Below are 10589 nucleotides of genomic sequence, written 5' to 3'. Positions count from 1 at the left end.
GAAAATCAGTCTGGAGGTTCCACTGAAAATTGGACATTGCACTATTCTCCTGGGGATATACCCAAAAAATGTTCCAACATACAACAAAGACACATACACCACTATGTTCATAACAGCCTTATTTATAATAGCCAGAAGCTGGAAAGAACCCAGGTGCCCTTCAACAGAGGAATGGATTCAGAAAATGTGGTACACCTAGAAGCCCTTTTTCTTGCCAAGGCTGGACCCCACAGTGTAGGGGAATGTCAGGGTGGGCAGGAAGGGGGGGTGGTTGGGGAAGGGGAACACCCTTATAGAAGAAGGGGAAGGGGATGGAATAAGGGGCTTATAACTGGGAAACCAGGAAAGGAAATAACATTTGAAATATAAATAATAAGTATCAAAAAAGGGAAAGTGCAAATTTATTATCAAAACCCAATCCATGCAAGACACAATACTGAGGATAACAAAAGACAGATGGTTGCATGCACGGAGTGTAATTTATTAGTACAAGACATTGAAACCTTCACATTAAGCAGGGAAAATTAGTTCAAATACTTTCCCCTGGAATATCAAAAATATCTTTTGCCAGCCATCCTTTCTGACATCTAAGTGAAACGTATATCTGGAAATAAACAGAAAGCAAAGAAAAAGGTGAATAAAGAGGGTCAAGGCAGCTCTGCATTATTGCTAACAAACCAAGAGTCCATGGAGGACACTGTGGAAAGACAGGAGGGGAAATGCAAAGTGTGTTCAGGAAAATAACATCAAATATGCATATTAGTGGAAACTCCAAATTCAAGTGAATAAACTCTGAGTCCATTCAACAATGTGTCTCAACTCAATAGCTCTTTAGAACTCTCTGTGATCAGAAAGAAGCACATTGGGTCATATCTCTGCCTGGCTTAACTTCTTATGATTTAGAATTGTGGCCTTCATTTTCCTTTTCATGGGAAACTAGAAGAGAGTCAGGGCAGAAGTGGGTAAGAAATATTGGAAACAGGAGGTTCACAGGCTCCTGGCAGAGCCAGAAAATTTGGTTGTGAAATGCATCCTGTCAATACTTTTCTCTTAATGGGGTTGTCTCCAGCTTCCTTCTTCCTATCTGGTATTTTTATTTAGCAACATTCCCCATAGCAGTCAATAGAGAGACTATTCATTTACTATACAAACAATTACTTCAGCAAAGACCCCAGCAAGTCTAGAGGTAGAGTTTAATCCTCCTTTTCTAGAGCCATAATTTTCCTTGTTAGTATGCCACAATAGTGTCACATTTTGAGAAGAAGGCACCTATCCCAGGTACTGCCTACAAATGAACTCAGATCAGCAGTGGATTCCTGAGCCAACCTATAAATGATGTCCTGTTTTGCCCCATCCATATGTTCCCCACCCAATGTCAGGTCAACTTCATTTGTGCCCTTCTGAGAATGTAAAACAAAATAAACATACCAGTACTTCTGCTACTTTAAGTCTGTCTCCGTATCCCATCTGGTCTACACATTGCTTCACCTCCAGTTTTGCCTTAACAGCCTCGGGAGGGGCAGAATATTGCTCAAGTTCCTTCCTCAGGTTTTCCTTACTTCCTAGAATGAAGGTCACGCTTTCACGAAAAACAGCATCACAGACATTGCCAGCATTAGCTAAAAAGTGTAAGGAGAAAGAAAAAGAGTTTATTTAATAAAAATTACTTATTTTGTTTTGTTGCCCAGACAGGATTTCTCTGTGTATCCCTGTCTGTTCTAGAACTCACTATGTAGACCAGGATGGCTTTGAACTCACAGATATCTGCCTGCTTCTGCCTCCTGAGTGCTGGGATTAAAGGAGTTTGCTACTGCCACACAGCTACTTTCCATTTTTAATTATTTTTCCATGAACCTGCAGATTTGGGATTTCATATTTAACAGGATAACTAGATATAGTGGCCAGCTAATGTGACTGCTGATGCAAAACTGTAAATTCCTGAACATTACAAAGCAAGGAACTGAAGAAAAAGTATTGTGGAATCTCTGTTTCTGTAATTTAGGCCACATCTGCAACTCCACATAAAACCTTCAACTGAGCACCTGTCCTGCCTATATAAGATGCTCAGGAATAAAGAGAAAGAAGAGATTGAGGAAATGGGCAACAAATGACTGGTCCAACCTAAGATAGATATCATGTAAAAGAGCCAATTCCTGACACTATTAATGATACTCTTTTATGCTTGCAGACAGGAGCCTGGTATAACTGCCTTCTGAGAGGCAGATGAAAACAAATGCTGAAATCCACAGCCAAACATCAGCCAATGTTTGGGGAAACTTTTGAATGAAGATTCAAGAAACCTTACAGAGTCAACTAACTTGTGCCCATGGGGGCTCACAGACACTGAACCACCAACCAAAGAGCATTCAAAGGCTGGGCATAAACCTCCTACACATTTGTAGCAGATTGACAGCTTGGTCCTCGTGTGAGTCCTTTAACAATTGGTATACAGGCTGTGTCTGACTCTGTTGCCTGCCATTCGATCCCTTTCCCCTTACTGGTCTGCTTGGTTGGGCCTCAGTGGGAGAGGACATGCTTAGGTGTGCTGTGACAGGATGTCCCATGGGAGAGTGATACTCAAGGGGTATCCCCCTTCTCTGTGGAGAAGGTGGGGAGCATGGGGAGTAATGGATGGAAGAATTTTTAAGTGTAGACTGAGATGAGAGGAAGAAGTGGGCAGGGAAGGGCAGCCCTGAATCAGGATAGTAAGTAAATAAATATCTATTTTTTAAAGTTTGAGGTTTGACTGCATCTTCTGTAGCATATTTTGTGAGTCTTGGATAGTTTAGAAAGGAATTTTTGTATCATCCAACTTTATATGAATATTAGAATTATAATTTTACAAGACAGGAAAAGTAAAAAGTAAGAAGACTGCTTATGTGTAGGTGGTCTTTTGAAAAATGACAGAATCATGTGATGGCATCAGATACAGCTCAAGGTAAAAAGCTAAAATAACACAGTTCAACAGTTTTGCTGCACACCAGAGCACATTCAAGAATCTGGGAAAAGCTTTGCTTTTACACAATAATGATCAGACTCACTTCTAGGGAGGCTGACAGTGCAAACTGATGCCTACCTCAGGGATTCTAAAGATCTGTGATGAGTTTTGAGTAGAACTGAAGAAATCAACTTTACCAATCTTGACTCCACATTTCCATCAAGGCTCTTACACATGGAGGGACCCTTGGCTCTAGCTGCATATGTAGCAGAGAATGGCATCATAGGAGAAAAAGCCCTTGGTCCTGTGAAGGCTCATTTCCCTAATGTAGGGGAATGCTATGGTGTTGAGGTGGGAGTGGGTGGGTGGGAGTGGGTGGGTGGGAGTGGGAGCATCTTCATAGAAGCAGGGGGAGGGGAGAAGGAATATGGAGAGGAGGAAAGGAGATAACATTTGAAATGTAAATACATAAAATATCCAAGAAAAATAAAATTTTAAAAAATAAGTGAAAAACTGAGAATCCAAGAACTGAGAGAGGAGAGAAAAAGCACATTGCTCCTACAAAGAATTACATAAAAATACATTAACCCATTTTACAGATAGCAACCCCAAACTAGGTAAAGGTAAATGTCCATTAAGATTTTATTGTAGTTTTTCTTCTGAACAGTGTTGTTTATCTAAAATTCTTATTATAAATAAAAATTTGTCAGGAAAATATAAAAACAAAATCCAAATCTCCATATATGGCCTTATCTGACCTTAGACCCAAGTTCCTCATGTTTAACGTCACCTAGCTTAGATCACAGAAATGTGCCCCCAGACCCAGTTTTCCCAGAGATATGTCAATACTATACTTAAGAGATCCTAAACAGGGTCTGATGTGAGCTTTAAGCAGAATCCATTAAACTATAGGGAAATGTTGTAGGCTATAGTATGAAGGGTAGCTAGGCAGACAGGAGAGATACAGAAAGGAAAAAAAGTAACTGCCTGTGAAACTTGGTTCATTTTGAAGGCACAGAGTATGTAGGAATGTTCTGTTTGCATGCAAATGGATTGTTAATTTTATTAATTTAAGAACAATATACATTTTACTGGTAATGACCAAACCATTTCTATTCCTGTTGTTGGTAGGACCCTCAGGAGGCTGATGAGATAACACAGACATGCTTATTCTCAGAGCATAGTTGAAATGCATTATTCACAGATTCAGAGAACATTGACAATTAGGGACAGAAAACTCTCTCAAGTCACCTTCCTAGATAAAAAAAAAAGTGAAAAATAACACAGCAAACAGAAAACATTTAGTGAAAATAGTTCCTGACCTTTGTTCATAATGGTTTTTTTAGTTGCCCACCCAGTCAAGTTCCCTAAACAGTTGAAAATTAGCTGAATGTATCTGGAAGGTTTTGGTTTTTCGGAGAGTTAATAAAAGAGGTTGGGAGAAATTTTAAATTATTTGTCTTTTCCTTACCTCAACCTTATCACACATAAACTTAGTAACTCTTCAAAGAGGCAAATTTACCAGTAGACATGGATGGATAATCATAATACTCACTTTCATAGCAACAAACAGCCAAAATGATCAGAAGACACGGGCTTAGTCTCATGGTGCTCAGTTTGCTTTTAGACTTAGCAAATGGTGAGCAAATGGACTATCAGAGTCCATGGGGACCAAGGATATTTATACGTAGTTAGGCTTATGGTTCTGCCCTCAGGCAAGTGGCAGGACACAAAGCCTGCTTTAAGCCCTCCTTCTGGGTCACTTAAGGCTGATCCCCTCCCCACCTGCCATCCTGTTGGGTTAGAGCCCAAAGAAATAGCCTCAGGAGAACATCATCATTCCTTCCAGCAACCTTTTCCCTTCACCAGGAAGCAACTGTAATAGTTCAGTTTACTTTTAAACTATTGGTTATTGTGCTTGAGTTCTCTCCTTCTCAACAGCCAAGGTCACTTCTGACAACAGGGTGACATTCTCTAGGTCACTAAACCTACAAATACCTGCCCTGGGAATGAGAGTTTTGCATTTGTACCCTGCCAAAACTCATCCATCAATCAGCATCAAACTATTTAAAAGATGAGGAAGATCCCAAAGAAAAAACCTCAGTGCAAAGGTTCCTAAGAAAATTGGACTTTGAACTACCTGAGGACCCAGCTATACCTTTATTGGGCATATGCCCAAAAGATGCCCCAACATATAACAAAGACACATGCTCCACTATGTTCATAGCAGCCAGAAGCTGGAAAGAACCCAGATGCCCTTCAACAGAGGAATGGATACAGAAAATGTGGTACATCTACACAATGGAATACTACTCAGCTATCAAAAACAATGACTTTATGAAATTCATAGGTAAATAGATGGAACTGGAAAATATCATCCTGAGTGAGGTAACCCAATCACACATGGTATGCACTCATTGATGAGTGGATATTAGCCCAAATGCTCGAATTACCCTAGATGCACAGAACACATGAAACTCAAGAAGGATGACCAAAATGCGAATGCTTCATTCCCTCTTTAAAAGGGGAACAAGAATACCCTTGGGAGGGAATAGGGAGGCAAAGTTTAGAACAGAGGCAGAAGGAACACCCATTCAGAGCCTGCCCCACATGTGGCCCATACTTATACAGCCACCCAATTAGATAGGATGGATGAAGCAAAGAAGTGCAAGCCGACAGGAACCGGATGTAGATCTCTCCTGAGAGACACAGCCAGAATACAGAAAATACATAGGCAAGTGCCAGCAGCAAGCCACTGAACTGAGAACGGGATCCCTGTTGAAGGAATCAGAGAAAGAACTGGAAGAGCTTGAAGGGGCTCGAGACCCCATATGTACAACAATGCCAACCAGAGCTTCCAGGGACTAAGCCACTACCCAAAGACTATACATGGACTGACCCTGGGCTCCAACCTCATAGATAGCAATGAATAGCCTAGTAAGAGCACCAGTGGAAGGGGAAGCCCTGGGTCCTGCCCCCAGTGAACGTGATTGTTGGGGGAGGATGGGAAGGGGAACACCCATAGAGACGGGGAGGAGGAGGGGTAAGGGGGATGTTGGCCTGGAAACTGGGAAAGGGAATAAAAATTGAAATGTAAACAAGAAATACCCAAGTTTATAAAGATGGAGAAAAAAAATAAAAAATTTTAAAAAATGCAAAATTAACTCCAAAGTCATTAAGGAAAGAAATACTGAGTACATAAATGAAAAAAATAGAGCAAAAAGCATAGAACACATAAGTAAAGCAAAGACACAATTCTTCCGAACTATGAACACACTAGAGAAATACATATTTAGACTAATATACAGACAAATGGACAAAAACTGAATGAAACTGACATGAGAAGGGAACCATTACCTGTTATCCCCTAGGAAGAAAATTCAAAGGATTGGCCTAGGCCTTATGATCAACTTCATACCTAGAAATGTGATAATACACAAGAAGGAGCCATTTCTGAACATGGATATTCTACCAAGATGGACTCACGAAGAATTTTAAAAACCTGAATAGATTACATTGTGTTATTGGGATATATATGTAACAAAGGCCAGGAAAAAAATGATTTTCCTACTGAATTCTACTAAACATTTAGAGAACTAAGATTTTTTATTGCTCTTTTATTACAAAGCTTCATTTTAGAGAATTGTTCCTAAAACATCCTAAGAGGCCAGTATTTCTCAGGTCAAAAATCATATAAAAGTACATGCAAAAAACACACACACACACACACACACACACACACACACACACACACACACATGAAGAACTCCACAGAACTCCAGTATCCTTGATGAGCATACTTTCAAACATCATCATCATCAGTTTTCAGCAAACGAAATCCAACAGCACATAGGAAAGACTAGTCACTGTTATCAACAATATTGTAAAAATGAGTCTGTATGTGCAGATCAATACACATGATATGCTACGTCAGCTTAATGAAGAAGAAAAACCCCTTAATCTTCTTACTAGATGAAGACAGGACAGCATATAAAACTTAGCAAGAACATTTTACGTGCTGGCAAAATGATTCAGTGAAGAAAGTTGCTTCCCACCAAGCCAAATGACCTGACTTTTCATCCCTGTAATCTACATGTCCTCTGACCTTCACCTGCTTACAGTGATATGCTCACATATACACACAAAATATAAATAAATAATGTGATAAAAAATTTTCGGATTAATAATTTTATTGTAAAAGCATAAAATTAATTATGCATTCAAAAATGTACCTCATTATGAAAAGATTGCTTATAAGCCAAGGACAAACGTCACCCTGAATGAAGAATAGCTGAAAGCTGTCTTGTCACATCTTGTAACAAAGGGTTTCCACGTTCTGTGTTTATTCACAATGTGAGTGTCCTACCCATAGCAACCATACCCAGAAAATTCAGAGACAGCCATAGTGGAGAGAGGACAAAATACTGTCCCTGTCTGAAGATGTCATATTGTTATAGATTCCACCAAATAAAGTTACAGTTTATAAATCAACTAAGCAGGGCTCCTATTTATGAACTACCTCATAAAGCAGTAGAATTAGTAAATGCTAAGAACCAAGTTTTCTGATTTATAGACTAAGGATTGATTCTATTCTTAAACTATAAAAACAATAAAATATCAGGATAAAATTTAACTGAAGATTAAAGAACATTTTTTTAAAAAGCTGCTGGGTTGTGACAGTATGTACCTTTAATCCCAGGATTTGGGAGACAGAGGCAGGCAGATTTTTGTGAATTCAAGACTAGCTGGCCTACAGAATGAGTTCCAGAAAAGCCAGGGCCACACAGAGAAACCATGTCTCAATCAATCAGTCAATCAATCAATCAACCAAAAAACACTAAAAAAATAAAAATAAATATATAAAGCTGTAGAACAGGACATGAGAGCAGGGGTGAAGTGATGTGTTCCTCTCTTGGATAGACGACCATACCCTTGCATTTTCAGGCCAGGGCTCATCTGTATTGTCCATGCATGCCATGCATGTTTGATTCCTTCCTCCAAAGACTGCACTGTTATAATAAATATTCTTGCTACCCATTCCCAGGAATGTGTAGCAAGTGGCTAACCAGGGTGCCTACCATCTACTTGATGTTGCAAAGTGGTGTCTACTGATGGTGTTGAATATTTCCAAGAAACATACTTCTTAATATCTCTTAACATCAATGGACTCAATTCCTCAATAAAAAGACTAATAGACTGGATATGTAAAGAGGATAAGGCATTTAGCTGCGTATAGGAAACACATCTCAGTGACAAAGACAGACACTACTTCAGAGTAAAAGGCTGGAAAACAACTTTCCAAGCAAATGGTCCCAAGAAGCAAGCTGGAGTACCCATTCTAATATCAAATAAAATGGACTGTCAACCAAAGTTACTGGAAAAAATAAAGAAGGACACTTTATATTCATCAATGGAAAAATAGACTGAGATGAACTTTTTTTCCATCTTTATTGAGTATTTCTTATTTACATTTCGATTCTTATTCCGCTACCCAGGTTCCAGGCCAACATCCCCCTAACCCCTCCACTCCCCAACTCTATGGCTATTTCCCTCCCCACCCTTCCCCTATTACTGCCCTCCTCCCAACAATCAGGTTTACTGGGGGTTCAGTCTTGGCAGGGCCAAGGGCTTCCCCTTACACTGATGATCTTACTAGGCTATTCATTGCTACCTATAAGGTTGGAGCCCAGAGTCAGTCCATGTATAATCTTTGGGTAGTGGCTTAGTCCTTGGAAGCTCTGGTTGGTTGGCATTGTAGTTCATATGGGGTCTCGAGCCCCTTCAAGCTCTTCCAGTCCTTTCTCTGATTCCTTCAACAGGGATCCCGTTCTCAGTTCAGTGGTTCACTGCTGACACTCGCCTATGTATTTGCTGTAGCTTCATCCATCTTATCTAATTGGGTGGCTGTATATGTATGGGCCACAATTGGGGCAGCCTCTGAATGGGCGTTACTACTGCCTCTGTTCTAAATTTTGCCTCCCTATTCCCTCCCAAGGGTATTCTTGTTCTCCTTTTAAAGAAGGAGTGAAGCATTCGAATTTTGGTCATCCTTCTTGAGTTTCATGTGTTCTGTATATCTAGGGTAATTCAAACATTTGGGCTAATAGCCACTTATCAATGAGTGCATACCATGTCTGTTTTTCTGTGATTGGGTTAACTCACTCAGGATGATATTTTCCAGATCCAGCCATTTGCCTATGAATTTCATAAAGTCATTGTTTTTGATAGTTGAGTAATATTCCATTGTATAGATGTACCACATTTTCTGTATCCATTCCTCTGTCGAAGGGCATCTGAGTTCTTTCCAGCTTCTGGCTATTATAAATAAGGCTGCTATGAACATAGGGGAGCATGTGTCTTTGTCATATGTTGGGGCATCTTGTGGTATATGCCCAATAGAGGTATAGCTGGGTCATCAGGTAGTTCAATGTCCAATTTTCTGAGGAACCTCCAGACTGATTTCCAGAATGGTTGCACCAGTCTGCTATCCCACCAACAACGGAGGAGTGATCCTCTTTCTCCACATCCTCGCCAGTATTTGCTGTCACCTGAGTTTTTGATCTTAGACATTCTCATTGGTGTGAGGTGAAATCTCAGGGTTGTTTTGATTTGCATTTCCCTTATGACTAAAGATGTTGAACATTTCTTTAGGTGTTTCTCAGCCATTCAGCATTCTTCAGCTGTGAATTCTTTGTTTAGCTCTGAACCCCATTTTTTAATAGGGTTATTTGTCTCCCTGCGGTCTAACTTCTTGAGTTCTTTGTATATTTTGGATACAAGCCCTCTATCAGTTGTAAGATTGGTAAAGATATGTTCCCAATCTGTTGGTTGCCATTTTGTCCTAACCACAGTGTCCTTTGCCTTACAGAAGCTTTGCAGTTTTATGAGATCCCATTTGTCGATTCTTGATCTTAGAGCATAAGTCATTGGTGTTTTGTTCAGGAAATTTTCTCCAGTGCCCATGTGTTCGAGATGCTTCCCCACTTTTTCTTCTATTAGTTTGAGTGTATCTGGATTGAAGTGGAGGTCCTTGATCCACTTGGACTTAAGCTTTGTACAGGGATAAGCATGGATAGATCTGCATTCTTCTACATGCTGACCTCCATTTGAACCAGCACCATTTGCTGAAAATGCTATCTTTTTTTCCATTGGATGGTTTTGGCTCTTTTGTCAAAAATCAAGTGACCATAGGTGTGTGGGTTCATTTCTGGGTCTTCAATTCTATTCCACGGGTCTATCTGTCTGTCTCTGTACCAATACCATGCAGTTTTTGCCACTATTGCTCTGTAATACTGCTTGAGTTCAGGGATAGTGATTCCCCCAGAAGTCCTTTTATTGTTGAGGATAGTTTTAGCTCTCCTGGGTTTTTTGTTCCAGATGAATTTGCAAATTGTTCTGTCTAACTCTCTGAAGAATTGTATTGGTATTTTGATGGGGATTGCATTGAATCTGTAGATCGCTTTTCGTAAAATGGCCATTTTACTCTATTAATCCTGCTAATCCATGAGCATGGACATTCTTTCAATCTTCTGAGATTTTCTTCAGTTTCTTTCTTCAGAGGCTTGAAGTTCTTACTATACAGATCTTTTACTTGCTTGGTTAAAGTCACACCAAGGTATTTTATATTATTTGGGACTATACTGAAAGGTGT

At 39.8% G+C, this 10589-nt stretch overlaps 1 protein-coding gene across 1 annotated transcript; it reads right to left on the bottom strand.

The window, feature by feature from the left end:
• Nucleotides 1-460: 460 nt before the first annotated feature.
• LOC116894327 (prostatic steroid-binding protein C1-like) lies at nucleotides 461-4566 on the bottom strand. Its single transcript, XM_032896022.1, has 3 exons — nucleotides 4494-4566; nucleotides 1429-1619; nucleotides 461-604 (listed from the first exon to the last, which is right to left on the bottom strand). Exons 1-3 carry the CDS (start codon nucleotides 4543-4545, stop codon nucleotides 530-532), a joined length of 318 nt encoding a protein of 105 aa, XP_032751913.1. The 5' UTR covers nucleotides 4546-4566; the 3' UTR covers nucleotides 461-529.
• Between the last annotated feature and the right edge of the window lie 6023 nt (nucleotides 4567-10589).

This window comes from Rattus rattus, chromosome 2 (assembly GCF_011064425.1).
Source record: "Rattus rattus isolate New Zealand chromosome 2, Rrattus_CSIRO_v1, whole genome shotgun sequence".
Classification (NCBI taxonomy): domain Eukaryota; kingdom Metazoa; phylum Chordata; class Mammalia; order Rodentia; family Muridae; genus Rattus; species Rattus rattus.
This window is presented reverse-complemented; position numbering and strand designations above follow the sequence as displayed.